The sequence below is a fragment of the Denticeps clupeoides genome, chromosome 5, assembly GCF_900700375.1.
Source record: "Denticeps clupeoides chromosome 5, fDenClu1.1, whole genome shotgun sequence".
Taxonomy (NCBI): Eukaryota; Metazoa; Chordata; class Actinopteri; order Clupeiformes; family Denticipitidae; genus Denticeps; species Denticeps clupeoides.
Window position 1 is genome coordinate 12,732,120 of NC_041711.1, and position 27,380 is coordinate 12,759,499.

Consider the following 27,380-nt stretch of genomic DNA (forward strand, 5'->3'; position numbering starts at 1 on the left):
GGCTCTCGAGAACTGCATTCCTGATGGGAACCGGTACAGCCAACAACACAGGGTTAAACCTGCCTCACCTGAGTCACATGGACACGTACGCACATGTCAACACACACAGCCTCACCGAGCATACAGGATGTGGGGTGAATCGCACAGCGATTCTGTCGAAGTACGTCGACGTCTGCATCAGCCTCGCCTCGAGCAACTACCCCAACCACGAAACCTTTATTTGCTTCCCTGACATTTGAAAAGCAAATATATGTTCTTGTAATCAGATCGCTCCTTTCCTTCTCCTTCCTTTTTAAAGTAGAGCTAGAACAGAGCATCACATACAGCATGCTGTACGCAGACAGAGCCCAGAGAATACGTATATGAAAATATGAATATGAATGTTCTCCAGCATCAAAGGGCCCGTCAAGATTTTTCTACTTTCATCAGCCCCTCTCTTTGTCATACACTTCATTTACAGCACATTTTTAAAACCATAATGATCTTAATTGGGAGAACTACAAAAATCGATCACAAGCTATTTATCCCTGGCGTCCTATGAGCAGCATGCATAAAGTACACGGGAGGAAGTTAGTGGTTGACATTAGTTTCACTGCAAGTTGATGGAAAAAAAACAAAAAACTAATTTAGGCCATTTCCTCGGGCAGTTGCTACGTTCACACGTGGAGTAAGACAGGCACACTCACATTTAAAAAAAAAAAATGAAATGCAATAATAATATTTTTTTTTAAAAAACGCACGTGCCGTAGAGAAATTCCCGACGTGCCGCCGGAGAAGGTGGTGGAACCGTTCTAAAGGAAGCTGTTCTTACGTGGCGCCAGGTGCTGCTGGTCCCCGCTGCAACAGGAAGTCCGAATGCGGCGCGGCGGCGCGCGCGGAGCAGCTTATAGCCGGAGCGACTGTCGCCCTGCGTCACGCGCGCCTCAGACGTCTGGCCTGCGTTCCCAGCGCGTGGCGCGTAAACAGAGTTTATAGCAGCTCCTCCGTGGACCTGGTGGGGGGAGAATTGTGGTATTCGTGAAAAGTTCTGGCTGAACTTTTCCTCTGCAGACACACACACACACACACACAAAGCCAAAAGTTTGGACACACCTTCTCATTCAATGTGTTTTCTTTATTTTCATGACCATTTTCATTGGTAGATTCTCACTGAAGGCATCAAAACTATGAATGAACACATGTGGAGTTATGTACTTAACAAAAAGTGGAGACCTGGTCTCCACAGTCACCGGACCTGAACCCAGTCGAGATGGTTTGGTGTGAGCTGGGCCGCAGAGTGAAGGCAAAGGGGCCAACAAGTACTAAACACCTCTGGGAACTCCTTCAAGACTGTTGGAGAACCATTTCAGGTGACGACCTCTTGAAGCTCATCGAGAGAATGCCAAGAGTGTTCAAAGCAGTAATCAGAGCAAAAGGGGGGCTAGAATACTAGAATATAAAACATGTTTTCAGTTCTTTCACCTTTTTTTTTGTTAAGTACATACAGTCATGTGAGAAAATTAGGACACCAAATAATATAACTAAACAATTAAAGATAAAAAAAGACTTTCTGTGAAATGTCATTTAAAAAGAATGAAATTTCTGGTGAGGAATAAATTAGGACACCCCCACATATTATCCAACTTAAAATGGTTAAAAATCCCACACAGCTCTATCACGTCAGGTGCATATGATCAGTACATTGTTACAGAGCATTGTAAAGGAGCCTCGCCCTGGTTAAACCTCAGATTAGTTTGGTGTGCTCTTGACTGTTGAAGTGAGACATCTCTGAGAGACACATTAAGGCCAGACTGAAGTTTGCCAGAGCAACAATAACTTCTGGAATAATGTTCTTTGGACAGATGAGTCTAAAATTGAATTATTTGGACACCAGAACAGAAGACATGTTTGGCGTAAACCAAATACAGCCTTCCAAGAAAATAACCTCATACCAACTGTGAAGCATGGAGGTGGCAGTATCTTGGTTTGGGGATGCGTTGCTGCAGCAGGACCTGGCCAGCTCACCATCGTAGAATCCATCATGAATTCTACTGTGTATCAGAGGGTGCTTGAAGAACATGTGAAACCATCTGCAAAAAGATTTAAGGCTGAAGCGGAACTGGATACTGCAACATGACAATGACCCAAAGCATACCAGCAAATCCACCAAGGACTGGCTAAAAACTAAGTGGAGAGTCCTGGAATGGCCAAGTCAAAGCCCTGATCTTAATCCCATTGAGATGCTGTGGGGTGACTTGAAATGGGCTGTACATGCAAGAAAACCCTCAAACATCTCACAGCCGAAAGAATTCTGCGTTGAGGAGAGGGGCAAACTTTCTTCTGATCGATGTCAGAGACTAGTAAAAGGCTACCAAAGGTGTCTCACAGAAGTTAGCCAAAGAGGGCAACACTAGTTTACATTTACATTTACATTTACAGCATTTATCAGACGCCCTTATCCAGAGCGACTTACAATCAGTAGTTACAGGGACAGTCCCCCCCTGGAGCAACTTAGGGTTAAGTGTCTTGCTCAGGGACACAATGGTAGTAAGTGGGATTCGAACCCGGGTCTTCTGGTTCATAGGCGAGTGTGTTACCCACTAGGCTACTACCACCCTATTAGGGGTTAGGGTGTCCGAACACTTTCCTCCTTTTAAAATACACATTTTTGTTCATTTCTTTTTTTTAAGTTTAAAAGAATGTTAATTTTTGTTGTTTAATTGTAATTAAGTAACTTTCTTTTCCAGACATACATAAAAACACGATTGTACATTGATATGTGAACATTTCCTAATAAAGAGCAGATTATTTAATGGGGTGTCCTAATTTTCTCATATGACCGTAACTCCATGTTTGCATTCATAGTTTTGATGCCTTCAGTGAGAATCTACCAATGTAAATGGTCATGAAAATAAAGAAAACACATTGAATTATAGAGTGTGTCCAAACTTTTGGCCTGTACTCTGTGTGTGTGTGTGTGTATATATAACAATATACCTTTTTTTAAAAATCTTGTATTTAAATTCTTAAAATGCTGCAATTTTTCTTGTTAGTTCAGCCATGAAAATAAATACAATCAAAACATGAATATAAACAAAATGTCAAACATTCATGTGTCAAATGCACACGACCATAAAGAAAGAAAAGGAAATAAAATAAATGCAAAAATATTAATACACAATAATGTAAAATTGTTGTTTCTGCTTAAAACGGTGCAATTTTGATTCTTTATTCATACTACACATGTAGCTATGTTGGTTTAAACCTTATTCAAGATTTGGTCTTATTCAAGATTGGAATCCCTTGTATGAAGTCCTGGTGGGAAGTTTATGAAATGTCACACCTCTCGCTGCTTTTCACCCTTTTGGTTTTCACATGATGCTCTGATCCACATTACTGCGTAAAACCACACACACAAGTTTTTTTTAAACAAATGTATTATTTAACAGATATGTGCTCTGTTTGTCATTACATTGAAATGCAAAACGGAATCCGTCTCAGGAACAGGTTTAATGGTTGTTAAGGTTAATGTAGGTGCACACAGCTACTCAGAGCTGAGAGCAAAGTGAGAGCATTTAGTGTCGGGTTCATAATGTCAAGACAATGATAGTGCTAACTATTTGTAAGAATATTTACACAAGTAGTGAAATAATATGATTAATAGGGAAGTCAACCTTGAAATCAGACATCTCACAGGATGCAGTTGCCATAGCCCATTGTTTGTTAATCTTTGGTCATGGCACCTCCTTACTCAACCTTAGAACATTTGCAAGACGGGTAGAGTTGAAAAGAAGGATGAGTATGTAAGGAAGAGGAATCAGAGAGGAAGCAAGGCACTTTATCTTGGAATGTTGTCTTTTAAAAAGTATTATATGCACACTGCAAATTGAAATGTGATGAAAATGTTTTCCTGGTAGCAGAGTAGAGACCATTATGGATGTCCCAAGAGCACCTTTACAGGACATGTCCTAGTAAAACTGGAGGTATATTTTCTTAAAATCACTTCAACACAGAACACCTTACAACTGTCTGGCATCTATTTTCTCTTCTTTTAGCTGTCATTCACTTCACAATCAACTGTAAGTGGCGTCTTCAGCAAGTAGCAAGGATCTCAGCCACGGAGTGAAGGCAACCATGACGTTTCAGCATAGCAAGATATTCTGACATTCTGGACAAACAATTTGGAGCCAGGCTTTCTCATCCAACCTCAGTGTCTGACCTCATAGATTCTCAAATTCTAAAGGCACAAATTCTCACAGACACAGTCCCAAACTCCAAAATCTCAGACCAGCAAAGTGATTTGGTCCAACTTTAAATTTCAATGTGTCGGGTGTTTTTATAATAACCTTATTTTGTCCTGCACCTGTACCCACCTTTGGTTGGTTGTGTGTATGACTGTATTTCCTCCCCTGAGACAAAAGGACAGTCATAACTCAGCTCCGTTGTGCATGGAAGGTTCTAGAAGAGAAGGTAAAGAAGCATGTAAAGCTACAATTCTCCAGTACTCAGTTCTCCAGTTACTTTGTTAATACTTTATGATGGAATTAATAAAGTTAATCAGTTTTCACTGATTGTTTATTTGTTTATTTCTTCAGCTGTCCAGCAGGTTTGCATTAAAACATTAAAAGCAGCACCAATCCGAAACTGCAACTTTCTCTCTCCCTTTTCCTGGAAGGTTTATGAGCTGTGGTGATATAACGATCATGGAGTCTTCTGAGAGGCCCCAAAGGCAAGGTGGGTCACATCTTAACGACACAAAGGACACTTTAGGGCTCAGAATGGTCACCTGGCCGGCGATGACTTCAAAGAGGCACAGAAGGCCTTAGATAAATCAGTGCCCTAAATGACATAAAAATGTATTTACTGAATATATTAATATATTCAAATGCCTGAATATGTGGACATTATAAGTATATCGTAATATATGTATATATTTTGTAATGCGCGTGAGATGATGATCATGTAAGTGATAGGGTGTTAGTAGCGTAGTGGGTAAGCCACTCGCCTATGAACTAGACGATCACAAAGTCACAGGCTCAAACCTAACTTACTAACTGAATGTCCCCAGGGGGACTGTCCCTGTAAATAATGATTGTAAGGTGCTCTGGATAAAGGTGTGTGATGAAAGCCTTTAATATAAATGCGTCTTTCTTGCCGTCTTGTTGGCAGCCCTCCTAATCCCAGACTCCTTGTGGAAGCCTGTAAGCATTAATGCACCATGTGATTCACCGAAACAAACAGCAGCATCTCTTTTCCTTTCTTTTCAAGCTGCTTGAGTACATCTGAGTGCAGTTGGGCAACCCGCTGACTCATCCAGTTCCCCAGCAAGCTGGGTGAGGCTGTCTGGCTGCGGGGCTCTGCTAAGAGGTGAGACTGCAGCGCTCCAAACTCCCCGAAGAGCTGTCATTCTGCCCTCAGGGGCTGGCAGCAGCCTCGTTAACGGCTCCCTGGGAGAGGTGGGACTGCCGGTTCTGCTGGGTTCAATGACTCATAATTAACTGCACCGAAAGAGAAAACAGGTAACAAGTTCAAAGTTCAGTATGGCATCATCTGCACCTTCATAGGGGCTGCTTCCCCCACAGTGGGTGTCTGTTAGCGCCCCACCATGGGGTAGATTCTGACCAATTCATCACTGCTGCACTTGTTACACTCGTGTCTGCACAGTTTTGCAGTGCAACATGTGTCTCTACATGTGTCTCTACACCTCATAAAGAGTGGCGGCTGTGTCTGTGAGAGATTGTTGCTTTGTGTTTAGTAACCACAGTAACCACCAAGTATTAGTCACAAAATACAGTCCTAGACAAATTGCTTCAATTATTTTTCCATTTCTTTTTATCAAATTGCTAAAAAATGTGCTTATCAAATTCAGTTCATGCCAGAACACAGCTAACACTGTCCAAGTCTCTGTGTGTAACGTTTTCTGTTAATGCAAATTCCTGAGACCATGCGGGCAGCCAACCACCATACTTCAGAGACCTTATGAGTAGGTGTCATGCTCCGTGGCCCTGGTGAGCCTGGTGGCAACTGTGATGCAGACAATGCTTGTTTGTTCTCGTTTGTTACATCTCCAGAACATCTCTAATGATGACATTATCATCAAATTAAAGGTCCTGTCAAGTCAAAGTCTTGCTTACATTAGCAGATAATCGGTGTTGACAAATCTGGAAGGAAAATGCGAATGAGTTTAGAGAGAGATTTTTTATCAACCCTGGTCTTCACGGGTGTGTGTTCATGATCCCATTGTCTCAATCTGTATGGTGCCCACTGTTTAAAACAGGTTTCTACAAGCAGGATCACACTCTATTGAGATAAAAAATGGATTGGCTCATAAGCGCCCGGCAGCTACGCATCAATCACATGAATGAAAATGGACATTAGGTCCAACTGCTTGTCAAGCAAGTAGAACACTGGGGCTTGTCAAAATGTCAAAACACTGCTAAACAGGATTAAGTGTGGGATCTGGAGGGATGCTGACCTGCAGTCTTCCTTTGTACAACACCACCTGACATTTTTAAGATCTTTTAAGTTAAATGTCGGCATGAAAAGTTTTTTCTACCAATAAAGATGTCTGCATAAAATATGGCTTTGTGTAATTATTATTAAACAGTGGAACTGTTGTATACATATACAATGCTGTGAATACATTTAGTGAATCCAATTCAATAATTAATTTGTGTTTGCTTCTGAATCCATGTTTGTATAAAAAAAAAACTTATCTCTCACTGGCTCTTTGTGCCAATTTTTTAATCAACGTGGTTTGAAATACACTTGAAATGTTGTGTGAATTTTTTTTTTTTTTTCGCTACATATTTTAACTGCATAAACTGCATGCAAAAATAGTGCCTCTAGATGGCAGCAGTGCTCCAAACTCGGTTCAGTACAATTTTCATGTTACTGTGTCTAAAGAAATTGATCTGCTGCTGTTATAATGTAACCAGTTAGACTTGGGAATTCAGCTACACCAAATTTTAAATGATCTAAAATGATCTATATGTTAAATTAATTTTTACTCTATGTAAATCAATGCCATATTAATTGTCACATTCTCTCTCTAGCTCTAATGCCATTGATGAACAGTCACTGTTTGACAGTGAGGACAGATTGTGTATGGAGTTTAGCACTTATGAAATGAAGATAGAAGTTTCAAGGTTATTATTATTATTATTGTTAATTCAGATATGTGCTGATTTGGGGCTCTGTCTGAACCATTGGTGTCACTAAGGGATGTTTGAATTGAGGTGCTGTGTGAGGTCGATTTATTAGTCTTCCCAGCTCTCAAATGATCCTCGCCATGATAGGTGATTCTGCTTCTTCTCGAGAAAGGCCTTTCTATGCAATATTAACAAGATAAATGCATCGTTATGCCTTATATGTGTCAGAAATGTAATAGCCAACATGGCATCAGTAAAAGCCTATGTTTCATCTAAAAACCTTGGTTTACTTTGACTGTTTACCTTCGTTACCTTAGATTTCACTGCTAAACCAGGAAACATCATACCTACATGACAGTTTCTGGTCCTAAGAATTATCTTTGTTAGATGTCAGCGATATCAATTACAATCAAAACAGTTCTCATTCAAAAAAAAAACTTTTACATACATTTCAGATTCTGAATACCTTTCTGACTGGATCTGGGCATCATACTTAAAAAAACAAACCTTTTTTAAAACCTTTGAAACCTTTTTTCAAACCTCCATATTTCGATAACACAAAAAAACTATGCAATGTATTATGATGATGGTGGTCATGCATTGGCTGTGCTGGTCCTTTGAAATAGCGTCTCAGTCTCTAGATGTGCAAAATGGAAATACTGTTGACCCATATTTCCAGTGAACAGTCTATGACCTCTATGTCTTAGATGTCTCGAACAATGAAGGACTTTTGGCCCAGACCAACTCATAAACACCATGTGTATTAAGATAAGATAAAGATATTTGCCTAGTGGGCGCTCACCCAGAAACACACCTAGCAGAAGACATTTTAAGTAAAACAGCACACACAAATTCATAAGATGAACAAATTGCCAATGCACATTTATAGATCAACATCTGTATCATCAGTAGAACTCTTAACACCTTCACTGTCATCCAACACTATTTCATGCAATTTTTAAAAGAAAATGTACCAAGTACCAACCTATGCTATGCATAAATGCTTCTTCCAAATGAGTAAATGTGAATTAAACATGAAATAAAAAATAAATAAATAAATAAATAAATAAGGCAAATAAGGTAACCGTTTATGGCATTTAGCAGACACCCTTACTGGAATAAGGACAATGAAAACAATGAAGAATGCAGAACCCTCACTGTGACCTGAAAGGTGCAATGTGTGACGCTTTGGTGGCAGGAAAAAATGAAGAACATATTATCAGAAAGCTGCTTACCTCTTTTATAAGAAAGGAGGAAATGAAAACAGATCTACCCACTGTCTCATCTGTAACAGGGGCACAGGTAAAAGAACAAAAAGGGCGGAGGGTAACAGGGTTGGGCTGAGGGCCGTGAGTGTGTGAGGTGGACATTGTGGTTCTTACTGGAAGTAACGTTGACAGGATTGGATTTCTTTTTTCTTTCTTCTTTTTCTTCTTCATCTCCCTTTTCTTATTTTCTTGGAAGTGAAAAGATCATTGAGGGCTACTGCAATGATCTCCATCAGCAAAATGCGAGTTGAGGCAGCTCCAAGAGTATGAATTCCCCAAGGTGTACTAGTGGCAAACGTCTTTGCCCAGGCCACCTTGGGAAGAGATCCTATACTGCTTCTCGGGTTAACGTGATCAGGCCTTGACACTGTTAACAAGAGTCAGGTTGTGTCTCTAGAGCAGGGGTGTTTTTTCAATGAGGACCATATTTAGAAAAATATATGTATGGCTGGGCCACCTAATAAAAGTGAGGGATGTTGGCTTTGTTTTGTAAAAACTTTTGTCTGTTTTTAAATAACTTAATTCAATTATTTTGCCAGCAAAATAATAGCATATTTTATCATCTGGTAATGTTACTCATCCCCCTGCCAAATACTTGGAATTACCCAACCCCCTTTTTTAGAGGAGTATCCACTCGGGTTTTAAGAATCAATGAAACATTTGTCACACATCTTACACATCTGATTAGTAGCTAGTGGATTTTACACAAAATTCTGTCATTTACTACATCTGTGTATTAGGAGCACTGATTAAAAAATAATAATTTTGAGAATTAAGTCATAATATTACAAGATTAAAGCATTTTGACAATTAATGCTGTTACATGAAAAAAAAATCAAGCATGGTCATCCATTGTCATCATCATAGTAGAAATTGAAGAGTTAGCAAATTATACTTTCGTACTAGATTTAACTAATTCTGAATCTGCTGGCACTCATCATTAGTCTGTAGAAGGAAGAACCACATGGATTTTGTCAGGTTTATTGAAACAGAACTTGCAGGCACCATTTGTTTACAATGATAACGTTGGTTACACGGTGCATGTGTCGTTCAAAGAGGTTATTTAGTCTCTGAAGAGATAATCAGAATAATCTTAAAAAATATTAATCCATAAGGAGTTGAACTCCGGTGCACATGACAACTTTGTTCTCGTCAGTATAACAATCAATGACCCATTGCGATATGGCATATGGCCTCGTACGACAAACAAAAACCATATGGGATTGACATCAGTGGTTGGATAGACAGATATAGTCATCAAGTGATGTGGACGGAGGCTTGTAATACAAATACCAACCTTGTGATGGAAATTTATTTGCAAATATATCTGACATATGGGACAAGTCTGTGCCACTAACGGGGGTTTGGAAAACCCGGAAAAAAGCCAAAAAAGGACAAGTGCAAGGCTGCCATGCTAAGACCGTGAAATACACAGAAACAACAGTACAATGGCGTATTGTTTATGGCGTATTATTTGTTTTGGTAGGTCGTACGGGTCGGCCACAAATCGGGTTCAACGTGTAAAAAGTACGGTTTACTATTGTGCAGAGGAAGAAGTTTTCCAAAGGCCTCGCCGAGTCACACAATCTGGATGACATATTGGATGAGTGCCCCAACAGGGGTCACGAAAACCTGGAAAATTATGAAAAAAACAAAAATGGCCATGTCGTGCATTTGTGGCTTCCACGCTAAGACTTTGAAACACACTAAAAAAACGGAGAGGTCAGGCATACGCACAAAATTACATATTGGTTGATTCGATGAGTACTACGGGATGCCCACAAATCATGACCAAACTATTTAGTTTCTTACAATATGCGATGACAGCTTGTGCAGCACGGTTTGACATATGGCTTGGCTTGGTTGGATTTACGGTCTGCTCGCAATTCCCCAAAAAGCATTTTCGGAACTTTTTTGGACTTCGTGTCCAGATGGTTTGACATACAAAGAAGATTTTGTCTTGATGTTGTCTTGTAGGTCCAGCCAAGACTGACGTTTTGACATATGGTTTGTTTCGGTCTGATTTACGGATCATGCACAAAAAGGGTCAATGGGCGAAAAAAAGGTTATTGGGTCTGTCAGAAAGACAGACCATTTATTATTGTGCTGAGAATGGCAAAAAAGAACATGTCTTACGTTAAAGACCGCCACGCGAAGACCGTCAAACGTAAAGAAGCAACGGATTTGTAAAATAAAACTTCTTTGAAGTGATACTGCAGTACCACAGTAAAGAAGCCCCATTTTACAAATTCCATGCCCGCAGCTGTGACCAATGCCCGGACAGACCCATCAAAATTTCCCCTGGAATTTTGGCTTCTAGTTTATTTATATTATTTCATACTTTTTCGGCACCTAATGCGGGTCGTATCGAAGCACGCACACCAACAAGCTATACATCAAAAAGTTGTACTTCATTTTGTGAGGTGTGCTATTACTTTTATAAGCAATTGGACTGGGCGTGGCCGAGCTATTAACGCTCAAACAGGGTCATTTTAAGTGGTACTGCTACAGTGTCATTGCCAACAAAGGGGCCCTACAAGGGGTACTGATACAGCACCAGCGACAGCACTGTAATTCAATGGAATCTTAAACCAGCCTATTCATTAGGATGCTTGCTCAATCAGCCACATTATTAAGACGGCCCGTTCCTTCTGCCTCTTTATAAGGGACGACCTGTCCTTGGGCCTCTTTATAAGAGACGCCCAGTCCTTGGGCCACTTTTTAAGGGACGCCCAGTCCTTCGGCCACTTCATTAAGGACGCCCGGTCTTTCAGAAACTTTATTAGGGACGCCAGGTCCTTTGGCCACTTAATTACGGACGGACGGTCCTTCGGCCACTTTATTAGGGACGCCCGGGCCTTGCTATCAGACCTGGTGACAAGGTATTTCCAGGAAGTTGTTCGCAAAGATGAACAACCAGATGTGTGACAGATGGCTGTCACACATCTGTATTGCCATTAGAACTCTGAATTTCTGTACTGTCATCAAAAACTATTTCATTGACTGTCAGCTGTTGATGGTGCAAGTCAGCCAGTCAGATAAACCCATCAGATTCAATTGTTCTAATTTAGCTAATTCTTAAAGAAAGTTACTTGTGGGTATATATTTAACAAATATATAAAGAATGTAAGAATATAAAGAATAAAATAAATAACCAAATATATAAAGAAGAAAATGTGCATTTTACAAACAAATTTATAGATTTCATATATATGCTTTTCATTTCTATGCTATGCATACATGCTTCTTCCAAATTTATAAGAGAACTTTTAACTGGCCACTTTATGAAGGACTCTCGGTCCTTCGGCCACTTTATTAGGGACGGTCGGTCCTTCGGGCACTTTATTAGGGACGCCCGGTCCTTCGGCCACTTTATAAGGGACACCCTGTCCTTTGGACACTAACATGCTATGCCTTGAGCTAACATTTCTCCAAACGTCACCAATTTAATGTGACGCATCTTGGCCACGCCCTGTTAACCTTTTTGATGTTAGCATGCTAGTATTAGAATGCTAACATGCTAATTTTTTTTAAATGCTCCAAGCGTCACCAAATTTAATGTGATGCACTTTGGCCACACCTTGTTAGCATTTTTGATGTTAGCATGCTAGCACTAACATGTTAACATGCTATCTTTTCTAAACGTCAACAAATTACAGGTGACTGCCTTCTCCATCGGATACTTGGATTTCACAGATGAGACCAGCTCAGGAGGTTATGCCCACGCTCTACGAAAAACGCCCAGACAGGCCCATCAAAATTTCCTCTGGAATATTGGTTTCTAGTTTATTCTTCTGTTCTTTAAATAGTTTCATTTTCCACAACAGACCTCCAAAGTAATCACTCACTACTTTATTTCCACCGTCATCCAATTCGAAGTCTGCTCTGAACAGCTGCAAGCCAATCCAGGTCCAGAAAATGGGCACGTCAGGGAAATGCAGATAAATGCACAGAAAGATGACTTTAATTTAGTTTTTTTTTTTAATCAGTGGTTATAATATGCCAGGATTTTATTGTAAAAAAATTTACCCATCGCCACCCCACCACACATTCGCACACACACAAGCTTTGCTATCAGACCTGATGACAAGGTATTTCCAGGAAGTTATTCACAAAGATGACCAACCAGATGTGTGACAGATGGCTGTCTCACATCTGTATTGTGATTAGAACTTTGAATTTCTGTACTGTCATCAAAAACTATTTCATTATGCCTGTCAGCTGTTGATGGTGCAGATAAAGTCAGCCAGTCAGATAAAGCCATCAAGATTCAATTGTTCTAATTTTGCTAATTCTTAAAGAAAGTTACTTGTGGGTGGGTTATATATTTAACAAATATATAAAGAATATTTTAAGAATATAAAGAATACAATATACAAACAAATATATAAAGAGGAAAATGTGCATTTTAGAAAAAAAACAAACTTGTAGATGTCATATAAATGCATTTAATTTCTATGCTATGCATACATGCTTCTTCAAATTTTATAAGAGAACTTTTAAGTGGAAAAATAAAGAAAATGTGTAACACATGACACGTCTGACGAATAAGAATTTGGAATCTCTATTGTGAGCTGAAAGTTGCAATCTGTAAAAGATGAAGGAGAGTATTTAATCAGAAAGCTATTTTCTTCTTTCATAAGAAAGGAGGAAATGAAAATAGATCCACCCACACTGTCTCATCTGTAACAGGGGCACAGGTAAAAGAATAAAAGGGGGGATAACAGGGGATGGGCCGAGTCTGCTGGTTTCGTGTGAGTGGAAGTTGCATATTTTACTAGGCTGCGGACGCGCTGTCCGCCATTGTAAACTTGGAGCAGTATTTCCCCACCAACCAGAGACAACGCGCCAACTCCGCAGGTGACATTTTTTTCGAATTCATTGTTACATTTATGAAACTGGATTGAAAATAAGGATGCAGCAGACTTTTTAAAGTTGAAACTGATATAAATGCAAGTGTGATGTCAATATCAATATCATTGTGGGGTCAATTGCATTCCAAAGTTGGCCGCTCTTCTACAAAATAGCACCTTGGGTGTGTTCTTGCATGAAAGTGATTGTACCACTAGAGTGACCCACTTTATTCTGACGGGGGATGCATATCCAGGACCTCGTGGCACATGGGGTTCTAAAAGAGAGTGTGTCAGCCATCGGCATCTCTGAGGCTGATTCCAGAAAAGAGGGGTTTGGGTATAGTTTGGAGAAGCTTCAGGACAATGATATGTTTTGGACCCAGCCAATACGTTCATGTGAGGTCTATATGGGTTGGAGATGGGCTGGTGTGGTCTGTCCAAGTGGGTCCCAGTTCATTTTGTCTTGGGGTTTCATGGTGGCCCCATATGGGAAACCCCAAATGGAACGTAAGGAACATGTTCTTGTAAGAGAAAAAATATGATTTATTATTTTTACTTCAGCTTGTAGTTCCACGGTAAAACCACCAGGGTACTTTAATGCTTTTGAGAGTTTATATTGTCTCAATCTGTATCTAAATTATATATGAAAAACTGTGTCTGTAAAAGGGGTCTAGCAGGGGGCCACATTGACTTCAAATATGACAAACAGGCCAGGCCAGCAATAGATGCATACATATCAGACATAAACATAAAAAAACAGTGTTAATATTTAAATTCACTTTCAGAACTGTGTTCTGATCACCCTTCACTTTGGAGTAAAGCTTGCTAGACTACGAAGGAAAGGAAATGTGCTGGGAAACAAGCGGGTTGGATGTAAATAGTGCTACATGTGCTACATGTTACATAATAAGCTTGCAGAAACACTACTTTTACTTTGCATATTCACCACTTTCGTTTCTTTTTCTATACACACTATATCCTTCATCAATGTAATGTGAGATTTGCATGATAAATGATGTGAATGCCTGTGTGACAGAAGATGTGTGTGTGCAAAGAAAAAGTGGTGTGCGTGCAAGGTTATATTATAATGAAGAATATGCAGAGAGCATGGTTCCACCCACCCAGCTGATCCCACCCAGCTTTCTCAACGGCTCTGGACTTCAGGAGAGCACAGCGACAGCAGAGACTTCCATCCTGGGAAAATGGCAGGAACCACTCCAGACGCTGCACCATGGCCAAATGTCAAGGCCATGGTCACATGGTGCATAAGCAGAATGGGCTGAAGCTGATGAGAAAGGGCTAAAGCTGAGTTGGGCTGGTGGCAGCAGGACACAAGTGTTTTGGATGGAGCAGGCTGGCAGAATGGTCAAATGGTGGCGGAACATCAGAGGCTGAGGCAGAAGAATGGTCAGGGACAAAGAGGTCGTAAAATTAGCAGCAGGACAAGAACAGGCAAAGGTAAATCAAAAGGCAGAGTCAGGTAGTCCACAGGGTCCCTTTGTTCAAGAAAACACATGTACTGGTTTGCCACTGAACAGAGGACTGGGTGAAAGTGTTGGGGTCAAATGAGGCCACAATCAAGGGATGATAGATGTGGCTATGTAGAGTCAAATCTTCCCTTAGTCATGGCATTGAACATGTCTTGGAGAGGATCTTTTTTGACCTTTCACCCAGCCATGAGAACTCTGTGATGGTCGCCACCAAGTACTAAAATATATTTTGCAAATTTTATTGTTATTGGGCAAACTTATAAAATCAGCAAGAGATCAAATAATTATCCCGCCCACTGTAAGAACATTGAGGAATTATATAAATGATTTAAATTTTCATATTTATGTGAGTTCATTGAGTACATGCCATTGTTCAAGATTATTTGACCCATTAGCTGTCACTGGGGGAAATCCCTAAATAAACTGCTTTCTAGTGAAATCCATATTTACTGGTTAATCCATGGTGAAATATTTGTCAATGTCATTGAGGTGTCATGTTTTTTATAGGTGCATATAGCTGTCATCATGCCATTTGTGCCGCTGAATAAATAAAAAAAACTATTTGGTTACACCTGAGCTATGTAGAATGGTAATCCTTCCCTCAGGTTGTATTTTGAATCTCAAAAGACCAAGACCAACCACAGAAGGTTTATGTGAGGTACATGTGAACCCAAGAAACAAGAAGCCAAAACAAGAAAAAGCAAAACACAACGTAAAACTAAACTAAACTGGTGTGGTCTCTCCACCACACCAACATCTGTTAGAACTCAAATTTGCTTCCTCAGTCTGTAGATTTGCATTGCGTGTTGTAGCCATCGGCAAACTGTTGGGAGCTCAATAACATGGTCCGTAACATGCGATCACTTACTTACAGATGTTCTTACTATGTGTTAAATGTGCGTTCCCTAGTCTAGGGGTTAAGAAACGTGACAAGGGTGTGGAGAGGAGGAGGGCCGCTGTTACACACACAACCAAACAAAGCGTACAAACAGCGCTTTTATTTACAGTGAGCTAACATGTACAATAAAACAGCGGACTCAGCACAGCTAACCAACATAAGAACAGCCTAAAGGAAGGGGTGGTCCACAGGGGATAATACAAACACTCACAAGAGCTAACAAAAAGGCCACATAAACACACACAGGCTAAAAAAGTGGTATATTACACAAAGTACACAAATTATAGTATTACAAGTATACATCTGAGATCGCCAACCAAGCCCCTTGCGGCTCTCTCATGAAAGAGTAAGGACCTTGCAGACCCTGGGGACCTCCCAATTACTATCTGAAGTCCCTTGATATAGGTGGTGGTTATACAGGTGGAGATCTCCCACGAAGTCCACCTAAAAGAACCAGGAAACAAAATATAACAAATGGATTGGAGCCATATCATCTCATTAGGCCTTGGTAGTCTTTGATTTCTGTTGTCAGAGGATTTAAGGAAAGCTAGCTAGCCAACGTCCTTTAAGATATAGCTGCCACATTGGTCAGATGTTAAGATACAAGAACCATGTATTCAACTTGTATTGACAGGATAGACAAATTATTACTTAAATGCAGTAAGTAAATACATTGAAAAAATAACTTTTCAGTTGAAATCTGCTTGACACCACTTTAAATTATGGTGACTTTGCCCCGAAATATAAAGTAACAGTAAGAAGACGTGAGTCTACTATAGGACAGTCTGTTTCCTGGTTATGCACACTCCTCTTATTATCAGGGTGGGCAGGGCAGGCTAATCTTTTTTCTTATTTGCAATATAAGGCAATATGACCACTGTTCTGCCTGCAAACTCTTACATAAATATACTTTTCTTATCTTAACTTGTTTTAAGACTATCTATGGGAACCATTTCATATGGTTGTCTGAAATGGATTACACTTGGTCAATAGCCCAGCGTATTACAGCTTTAAATATTTGATTTAATGTTGCCTGATCTTAATTGTATTGACTTTTGACCGGTGTGGACATAAGTCCAACTTTGTAATACATCCTTACAAATGTGGTAAATTCCAACACTTGCCACACCTTTTATCAAAACACACTACCTGCTTTCTTATGTATTAAGAAGCATTAAGAGGCGATGGATTAAGGGGCAAATGTTGGATTTTAATGCAGGCCACATATAATTCAGTGTGCATTAAAGTGACAGATGCCAGAATAAGATTAATGTGGTGTATATGAGGAAAGTAATGTACAGAATTACAAATCCCTGACATGGCAGATACTACACCCCTCACCCACACGTCCAATAGGAGCAGAAGAAGCTCAGAGTAATGGAGGGGGCAGAAGTGAGCACAGACCCTGTGTGGAGTCTCCATGACATATGGACCCTGTATGGAGTCACCCAGTCATGTTTGCAAGCTGAATCTGTGAGACTCTGAGGTCCTCCTGCATCAGGTCATGTGCCGGAAATAAAATAAGCGAAAAGCGCAGGACAGATTCAGAACACAAACTTTACTTAAAAAATAAATAAATAAAATCCTTCAATACCCCTGAAAATTACACTTTAGATTCAAAACAACGTGATTTCTTCTCAAATGACAGACACAATCAATATTAGAACCAGTTGATCACTGATGTGCTTAATGTAAAAAACTATACTAACCTGTTTTTGTTCATTGTTACACTTATGACAGTACATAGGCCTACATAAGTGCATTGGGATATTTCATAATATATGTTTTCATACAGAAACACACAAATACACAGCACCAAATATATTTGCTGTATTTTTCCCACAAAACAATGTACACAGTCTACATATACAAACAGAAGAATTTACTGAATAGAGTTACAGCAAAAAATAAAACTTTGCTGCATCTTCTGTTAGGGTCTGGCCACAGCACCTCATCCCCATCATAAGCAATATTTGCCTTGGCCAAGCAGCGATGGAATCGCCTAGCATTGCAAATGAAAATAATCAACTTCTATATCTCCACATGAATCTTCCATACCTAGCAGAATGGGGATGAAGTGATGATAAGCTTACCCTAACAAAATGTTGTAATATGTTGTTGTTTTCTATTTTTTTTTACATATATAATGTAATGCAATTGTTTTCTAGCTTGTGTTTCATTTCATTCTCCTGTTCAGGAGGCAGTACACATTCCTGACCACCTTGTGTTGGTAATCTTTAAGTTCTGCAATACAGTCCCTTACAAAAGTCTTGTCGCTTATCTATTTTGTAGAAACACCTGCTATTAACCTGACTTTTAATTAATCAATTGGTGTTAAAAATAGCTCATATGAAAAGCTAAAACTCTTTTATCATTTAATCGACAGAAAGGTAAAATTTTGGCAAGACAAAATTGTATGTAGCCTATACAGAAAACAAATTTACTGCAAATAGAAAAATATGTTCCATGCACTTTGCCAAGGATTCACACAATTTATTCATGAAGTCATCAGGAATAGCAAAGAAAGCCGTCTTGCATGCCTCCCAGAGTTCATCAATTCCGTCTTCCATGCTTCATATTTCATCCTACCCCACACATGCTCAATGATGTTCATGTCTGGAGACTGGGCTGGCCAATCCTGGAGCATCTTGATCTTCTTCACCTTGAGGAACTTTGATGTGGAGATGGAAGTATGTGATTAGCATTATCCTGCTGCAGAATTTCACTATTTTCTGGGTGAATCTCGAATCCTTGCGGGCTCCAGTAGGTCTCCTGCAATATTTGCGGTGACTGTGATTCATCTGAAAAATCCACCTTCTGCCACTTTTCCAGCATCCAGAGGCAATTTCGAGACAGAATCTGACAAACTGTTCTGGTTGACACAGGGACTTCAGGTGACCAGGTCTCGTGGAGCTCTGCTTCTGTGGAAAATGGTCTGGCCTTGGATTTTCGAGCCAACAAACGGTCCTCTCGAGCAGTTGTCTTGCGGGGTCTGACTGACCTGGGCTTTCAAAAACGTCTCCAGTCTCTTCAAATTATTTTTTTTATGCCCTGCACTTGACGCTGAGACACATTGAAGGTGTCTGCCACATCAGCAGTGGATCTGGTCTTAAGCCTCTTGATAATCAACACTTTAGTCTCAGGGTGAATCTTAGGCATGTTTGCAGAGGTCTAGGGTTGATGTGAAGGTCTACTGGGGTTCTTTTTATACACAACTGAGGCCTAATTGATCCATTATTAGTCACAGGTGAAGCTTTGAATATTAGAATACTTTTTGACAGTATTGTTTTGCACTGAAACATTATTACAAAAGCTGTTGGGAATAAAATGATCCATTTCTTAAAAAAAAAAAAAGTCTTCATTAGAAATATATTCCAGCGGCACTTTTGTCAGGGACTGTACAAATATTATACTATAAAATACTGTAAATATGCCTACTGTGCATGAATACACTTCCAAACTCTTTGAAACATTAGAAACATTACAAAAATACTTGAAACAGTATTTTCAGTCAACAGGACAGTCCACAGGTAATACTGCACTACAGAAATGTACTCATTGAGTACAGTGAGATTTCTTACCTATTCTCATTTTGGAAAGTCCAGATGATGGATGCTACAATGTACCTGCTCAAATTTGGCTGTTCTCTTTGCCCAGCCTCCCTCAATGTTAGACCATGGTTGACCACATGATCAATCAAAGTGACTTTGATCTTATCAGAGATTCCTAGTCCTCCCAGTCTTCCTCCTCTTACTTTCACTCCTCTGGCTCTGCTTCTGTTTGCAACATTCACATCCATTGCACAGAAGTGCTCACTTTTTGCCCATTCATCAAGCTCTGATTTCTAAATTGCAATTATATGTAAGAGGTGTTTACCCGTGTGATGAGTTAGTATGCAAAGTAGGGCAACTGACTGCCATTTGGATTGACAATGTGTTCCTTGTGAGATTTTCTTCATGAAAAAGTGCCAAATGCAGAGAATTATGTGTAGTGTATAAAAAAATGGTTTTAAATCTGCTATTTGAGTATAAAGCAGGAATTGTGCTTGCAGTTTAGCATAATTGGTTCAGGGGCTTGGCGTATTAATTATATTGTGTCTCAAATACAAGCAATTGTCAAGGAATGAACATCATCAGGAGGTATGTGAAGTCGGTGTGTCTTCAGATGAGGTGCTCAGTCCTCGAGTGTCAGTGATCAGGTGCAGGGGTGTGTGTGTGTGTGTGTGTGTGTGCGTGATGTGCAATAGCAGGATGCTGCAAGGCATCACAAGTAATATATAAACACTTTCATACCATTTTAACCACTCTAAATAGGGATTCAAATTAGGTTGAGTTTCTCTGCAAATTTTCTACCCTCCCTTGTTAACTTTCCTGTTTCCCATATATCAATAAATTCTGTTTGGTTACACCTAAAATGTCCCTCCTCACAGGTATTGAAGCATGGAGCTGGGAAAAGTACCATATTTTCTAGTTTGACAGGTTCAACCTTCTGATTGGCTAGAACACTGATTAGTCACCCTTTGTGTGCATTATGAATAAATATATAGCATGGCTATTGAATAGTTTCCTTCATACCCCGGACCCATCCAAAGGTAAACTTATGGACTTCATTATGGACTCAATCATAGTAGTCCAATATCTAAAATAAAAGTTTTAAATTGCACAGCATTTCAAACGCAGACTCAATTGAGAATATAAATGCACATTAATGCACAATATGAAGGGAATAAATCTTAATCAACCTTATTTTATCTCAACATTTATATTTTCTTAGGAAATGTATACTTTTGAGTTCTGTTTTAACATCAGTCAAAATTTTATATGTAACAGGTATGGGGATGAATCTTTCACTTTATTGCCTTTTGCTGCTGATTCTTTATGGTAAGTAATTGTTATCAATTTATATGTAAGCAAATTTTGAATCTGTCCCATTACATTTAAATGGTGTCTGAAACTATAGCAACACATGATTCATAACATATGTTCTATTTAAAAGACAATTCCAGATATCCTAAATCATAATATGGGATAAAATTGTATTTCTGTTAATTGTCACTATATACAATAATTTAACTAGAATCATAGCCACAAATGGCAACTACAGTTCTCACAGAGACACCTGTGATAATAAAGTGAAATTCCTACATGAAATGAAAAACTCATTCAGCATTCAGTCAAGTGAGTGAAAATGGACAATGATTAATAAGATTTTAATTTGAATAATTTTTTTATGTTCATATCATTTCAGGATATTGCTAAATGCTAACAGAAGTGGTTTTATTAGCAAAAGACTTCGAATCATTTTTTGTTTGAATCAGTCATTACTGAGTGTTACTGTAGTATTTGCCATTATTATTATTATTATTATTATTATTATTGTAAATGAGCTTGTGCATTTAGTTTCTTAACCAGATTGTTGAATTCTATTCGGTTCATTTTAGCTGCAAAACATCATTAGGAAGAAAAATATTTCATAAAATCACAAATTAGTTTCAGTTGTGCTAATGAAAAACAACTATATATTTGTAAATGTCAATAAATAACTCCATCTAACTGATTTTTCTTCAATCAGTTAACTAGTTCAATTTTATTTCCAGAATGTAGTTTATATTTTAGAATAGATAGAGTGTTGATAGTGCTCAACTTAGAACTGGTTTCTTTTGTTTTTGTTAAAGTGCTTGTAAAGAGTCAAAATCTGATAAGCATAAGTCTGCATGATCAACACAGACATGATCATGATAAAATGGTCATCTTGAAAAATTAAACTTGCTTGATCAAATACACTGCTCAAAAAATAAAGGGAACACAAAAAAGACAACATAGATCTGAATTAATTAAATATTCTTATTAAGCATTTAAATACTGTTCTTTACATAGCTGAATGTGCCGACAACAAAATCACACAAAATTATTGATGGAAATCAAATTCATCAACCCATGGAGATCTGGAATTGGAGTCAGACTCAAAATTTAAGTGGAAAAACACACTACAGGCTGAACCAACTTTGAAGTAATGTCCTTAAAACAAAAATTAGTGCTTTTATGACAAGTCCCCGTATGACCTCCCTACAACGCCTGGGCATGTCCTGATGAGGTGGCGGATGGTCTCCTGGGGGATCTCCTCCCAGACCTGGACTAAAGCATCTGCCAAATCCTAGACAGTTAGTGAATGGAGTGAGACATGATGTTCCAGATGTTGACGGGCAGGCCAGTCTATCAATGCCTTCATTCTTGCAGGAACCGCTGAGACATTCCAGCCAAATGTGGTCTAGCCTTGTCTTGCATTAGGAAGAACCCAGGGCCAACCGCACAAGCATATGGTCTCACAAGGGGCCTGAGGATCTCATCTCAGTATCTAATGACAGTCAGGCTACCTCTGGTGAGCACATGGAAAGCTGTGCAGAACCCCAAACAAATGCCACCCCACACCGTTACTGACCCACTGTCAAACAGGTCAAGCTGGAGGATGTTGCAGGCAGCAGAACATTCTCCACATCGTCTCCAGATCCTCATGGAGTCTGGGGTTATTTTGAGGGTTTCTGACAGAGCTCCTCCTGTTCCTCCTTGCACAATGGTGGAGGTAGTGGTCCTGCTGCTGGGTTGTAGCCCTCCTCCAGGTCTCCTGGCCCGTACTGGCCCGTCTCCTAGTAACGCCTCCATGCTCTGGACACTATGCTTACAGAAACAACAAACCTTCTTGCCACAGCTCACATTGATGTGTCATCCTGGATGAGCTGCACTACCTGAGCCACTTGTGCGAGTTGTAGACTCCATCTCATGCTACCACTAGAGTGAAAGCACCACCAGCATTCAAAAGTGACCAAAACATCAGCCAGAAAGCATAAGAACTGAGAAGTGGACTGTGATCACCACCTGCAGAACCATGCCTTTATTGGTGATGTCTTGCAAATTTCCTAGAATTTCCACCTGTTGTCTTGTTCATTTACATAACAGCATGTGAAATTGATTGTCAATCAGTGTTGCTTCCTTAGTGAACAGTTTGATTTTAGAGAAGTGTGATTGACTTGGCGTTACATTGTGTTGTTTAAGTGTTCATGGTCTGGTTGTGTATATGATGTGGTTGCCAGTTGCTCATCTCTTAAAACCACAAAGGTCAGTACCATAAATAAGTCGATTTTATAGAGCACTTTAAAGTGTCACGGTACCAGTGTGGGACCAGATTGTGAGTGCGTGTTGGAAGAAATGAGAAACTCTGTGGCGATTGAATGCAAGGACCCAGGTAATTTTCCTCCGGTTTAATCTGCGAACGAGAGCCGGCATGAGCCGCAACACCACACGAATGTTAACGTTCGCATTGTAGGTTGAATTGGTGATGGAACAGGATGAGAGGGAAGAGTTGAGAGGTGAGGAAATGAACAGGATAAAGCCGAGTCGAGTTGATGAATGCCAATCAATGACTGAGCAGCTGGCAGTGGCCATCTTGCCAATTTATGGGAGTCAAGTTACTTCATCTCTGCATTGCTCCTGGTCACGTGGATGGAATCATGACTCATCTCCAAGCATTTTGGCAGCCACGAATCATCTGATGGGCTGATGGGATCCCACCTCTGGGCACCTGGTCGGCGAAGATGGCCGGTTGGAATCTGTGGCAGACCTCAAAAGGGCTGTGTCCTGTGGCAGAGGAATCCTGCAGGTTATGGGCCAGCTCTGCCCAAAGGAGGTAACCTGGCCAGGTGCGTTGGTCTGTAGCGTAACAACGCAGGTATCGTCTCAGCTGTTGGTTGGTTTTATCCACCTGGCCATTAGTCTGAGGGGGGTGGCCAGAGGAGAATCTGCAGGTGGACTCAATGAAGCGGCAGAATGCCTTCCACACAGCTGAGAGAAATTTGGGTCTCTGATCAGAGACAATATCCTGGGGAAACCCATGAAGGCGGACAACATGCTGGAGCACAAGGTCAGCAATTGTGGCAGAGGAAGGCAGGCCGGGCAGGGCGACCAAGTGAACCCCTGAAATCTCTTTAGGACTGCTCTCATGTGCTCTGCTCTGGATGTGGGTTTCCAGGGTTGGTGAGTAAATGAGGACATTGTCCAGGTAAGCATACACCCACCGTCCTAGCATGTCATGGAGAGCATCGTTGATGAACTGCTGAACGGCGTGTGCATTACACTGTCCAAAGGGGATGACTAGTGATTCAAAGTGACCGGTGGGTTTGATGAATGCCGTTTTCCAATCGTCGCCATCTCAAATGCAGATCAGATTGGCAGAGCGCAGATCCAGCTTCGTGAAGTACTTGATCCCCAAGGATCCCGCATCGAGGGCGGTGTTGGTGAGTGGCAAGGGTGTTCGATTTTTAACTGTGATTTTGTTGAGGCCGCGATAGTTGATGCAGGGTTTCAGACCACCATTCTTCTTCAAGAGAAAGAAGAACTCTGCTGCCACCAGTGAGGTGGATGGGCGGATGGTGCCGTTCTGGAGCACCTCTGCCACAAACTTCTCCATGGCCAAATGCTCTGCTTTGGAGAGAAAGTAGAGATGTCCTCTAGGTTGCATGGTTCCTGGTAATGGCCATGTCCCTGGCCGATAAGGTGGCGTCTGGGCGGCCTTGGACGGGCTGAAGATGGCGGCTAGGTCATGATAACAGGCAGGGATGGTGTCTAAAACAGGACATGGTGGTTCTGCTGTTGACACGTAGGGTGGAGAGGGCTGTGGCAGAAGACAGTGGCGATGACAATGCGCTGCCCACTCTAACACCACGCCTGATGACCAATGCAGGTGCAATTCGCTGACTGCCAGCCAGGGGAATCCGAGGAGGAGAGGTAAAGTGATGATAGTGGTGATCAGAAAATTGATGTCTTTGATGTGGGAATCAACATGGAGCCACAGAGCCACCATGCAGTGAGTTATCGGTCCAGAGGAAAAGGGTCAACCCTCAATGGAGGTGATGGTGAGTGGAGACAAAAGGGATTCAGTGGGGATTTGATGCGGTCTGACAAAGTAATGGTCTATGAAGTTCCCGGAATTCCTGGAGTCCACAAAGGCGGTGGTGGAGACCGCGTGCTGGTTCCATTCCAGGATGGTTGAGAGGGTGAGTTGGGATATTGGTGGTAATGTAGGGGTAGGAAGAGGGCAAGGTGATTGCGCTGCTCCAATCAACTGGGTGACTCGTTACCTGAATGTAGTGGTGTGAAAGGAAATCGTACTATGCACACAGGCCCTCCTGAAATCATCACTCTCTCTCCTGATCAGTGAGGGCGGCCCACCCAAGCTGCATGGGTCCCCCCCCCCTTGTCTGGATGAGTGGCAGCGGGTCAAGGTGGTGATGGTGGAAGTTGAGGAGTACGGTGCATGACAATAGTTGAAGTTGCAGTACTCGGATGCACAGAGCCAGATGAATGAAGGCTTCATATGTCTCGGGCATGTCCCGGCTGACCATCTCGCCATGGATTCGTGAGGCCAGTCCTTCATAATGAATCATTCGGAGGACATGGGCATCCAGCGGAGTCTTGGCTGCCAGGGTTTTTGAATTTCATGGTGAATAAGCTGACTGATGAGGAACCCTGGTGCAGATGATAAAGCTGCGACGAGATATCGTCAATGCCGTCTGGATGCCAGAGCATGGTTTTCAGAACTGCCACAAAGGCTGGATACGTCAGTGACGCGGAAGTGTGGCTGTTTAACCGTGCTGCTGCCCATTCTGTGGCAGGGTTGGTCAGCAGCGAGAGCAGGAGTGCGACCGGACAGTGGGCTAAGGGGGGATGCACCTCAAAGATAAAAGACAATGTGGTTAGAAGTGCCTCACTGCTCGCCTCGGTGCTGCTCCAGCACTCCGCAAGAGCAACACTGGTTTCAGGATCTGAGGGTGGTGGAGGAGGACCTTGCACTGTACCCCGGCAGCCACCTCATGTAAACGCTGTGAGCGCATGTTGGAAGAAACAAGAAACCCCGGTGCGATTGGACGCAAGGAGGCAGATAAGTTTCTCTGGTTTAATCTGTGAACGAGAGCCGGCATGAGCCACAACACCACACGGATGTTGACGTTCGCTTTCTAGGTTGAATTGGGGAAGGGACAGGATGAGAGGGAAGAGTTGAGAGGTGAGCAGATGAACAGGATGGAAAAAGATCCAAGTCGAGTTGCCAAGACAAATGCCAATCAATGACTGAGCAGCTGGAAGTGGCCATCTTGCCAATTTATTGGAGTCACGTTACTTCATCTCCATGTTGCACGTGGATCGAATACTGTGACATAAAGCACAGGACCAAAGTGCTGTACAGTAAATAAATTAGGAACAAAAATAATAAGAACTAGCATCACATAAAACAAAATAAAATACATGACAAATAAAATCAGCAAAGTTAAATCATAGAACAGTATAAAATCAGTAAATGCGACTAAAATTCTAGAATAAAAGTAAAAAAAAATTCAAACACCTCATAAGGTGTTAAAAGGTTGGAGAGATGGGATTTCAAATATAATTTAAAAACTGACAGAGAAGAGGCCTTGTCGACTCTCTAGTGGCAGTTTATTCCAAAATTCGGGAGCTGCTACAGAAAAAGCACAATCTTCTCTAAATTTGCGCTTAGCCCTGGGTAAACTCAGGAGCAGCTGATTGGCTGACCTGAGGGATCGAGAGGGTGTATAAGGGGTGTACACTTAAAAAGAGTTCTCAATTTTTTTCTGTAGATGGCTGCTATGCAGGCCCAACAGGGAGGGAGTTTGCGACAGCCTTCATGCAGAATTATGAATCCGGCTATGGTGGGCCACGCTACCAGCTCCGGGTTATTTCATTTTCTGAGGGTACCAAAGTGAAAGTGAGCGTGCCCACCCTCAAGTTCAACCAGGAATGGACTTCTGCCGCCAGTGAGGACAAAACCATAAACCTCCCTGATAACATTGAGGTGACTGGTAGTAAGAAGTCCAGTAACACTGTCATCATAGAATCCTCAAAAGATGTCTCAGTGGCGTCTTTCAACTACAAGCTCTACACGGCCGACTCTTCCATAGTCTATCCCATGACAGAGTGGGGCACTGAGTACTTTGTATTCACCCCTGCCATGTCAATAGCAGGCTCCCTTGCACAGGTCTTGCTGGTCAATGGAAAGGAGAGAAACACAGTGGAGGTCTACCCCACGGTCCTGCTGACATTCCAGGGTGTTGTGCGCTTGCCGTTTGTAAAGATGGTGGTGGAGCTGGAGCCTTATGAGAGCGCACAAATCCAAAGCCTCTTCACTCTTTCAGGCACTAGGGTGTCATCTCAGCTCCCACTGGCTGTGTACTCAGGTCACACATGTACCTGGAGATTCTCTAAGTGCAACCATGTCTATGAGCAGCTCCTACCCGTAAAAAGTTGGGGCACTCAGTTCCTGGTTCCTCCACTGAGTGTCCAGACCCTATTTGACAGTGTCTACATCCAGGGTGCTGAACCAACATGGTTCACAGTAAGCACTGGCCGTCTGACCACAAAGTACTTACTGACCCGTGGGGGAACTCTTGAGTTCCCACTCAAGCCACCGGACGCACTGTACATTGTTGCTGAGAAGCCTGTTCAGGTCTTGCTGTTGTTCAATGGTGTGACCGCACCTTTGGGCACCTTTTATGACCCCTTCCTTATAAATGTGATGCCCAGCAGCAGCTTCTGTTCCTCCTACCGCTTGATCGGCCAAGTCGACTTTGACAACCGTGCTCTACTGGTGGTCCGTTCCAGTCAACTGGGTGGCCTCCAAATCAATGGCAAACCATTTTCTAACAGCCCTCGTTGGAAGGCAGTCGAAGGCAGTGAATT

The 27,380-nt window shown here is 41.3% G+C and overlaps 1 protein-coding gene across 1 annotated transcript; it reads left to right on the forward strand.

Annotated features, from left to right (window-relative positions):
- Window positions 1–13,169: 13,169 nt before the first annotated feature.
- LOC114789876 (IgGFc-binding protein-like) lies at window positions 13,170–27,377 on the forward strand. Its single transcript, XM_028979304.1, has 4 exons — window positions 13,170–13,258; window positions 20,469–20,519; window positions 26,282–27,291; window positions 27,348–27,377. Exons 2-4 carry the CDS (start codon window positions 20,471–20,473, stop codon window positions 27,375–27,377), a joined length of 1,089 nt encoding a protein of 362 aa, XP_028835137.1. The 5' UTR covers window positions 13,170–13,258; window positions 20,469–20,470.
- The last annotated feature ends 3 nt before the right edge of the window (window positions 27,378–27,380 follow it).

Coding starts and splice junctions, on each gene's coding strand:
- LOC114789876 (XM_028979304.1), top strand. CDS start 20,471: ATGGGGATGAATCTTTCACTTTATTGCCTTTTGCTGCTGATTCTTTAT. Junction 20,520..26,281: donor TTTGCTGCTGATTCTTTATG/GTAAGTAATTGT, acceptor TTTTTTCTGTAG/ATGGCTGCTATGCAGGCCCA. Junction 27,292..27,347: donor ACAACCGTGCTCTACTGGTG/GTCCGTTCCAGT, acceptor ATTTTCTAACAG/CCCTCGTTGGAAGGCAGTCG.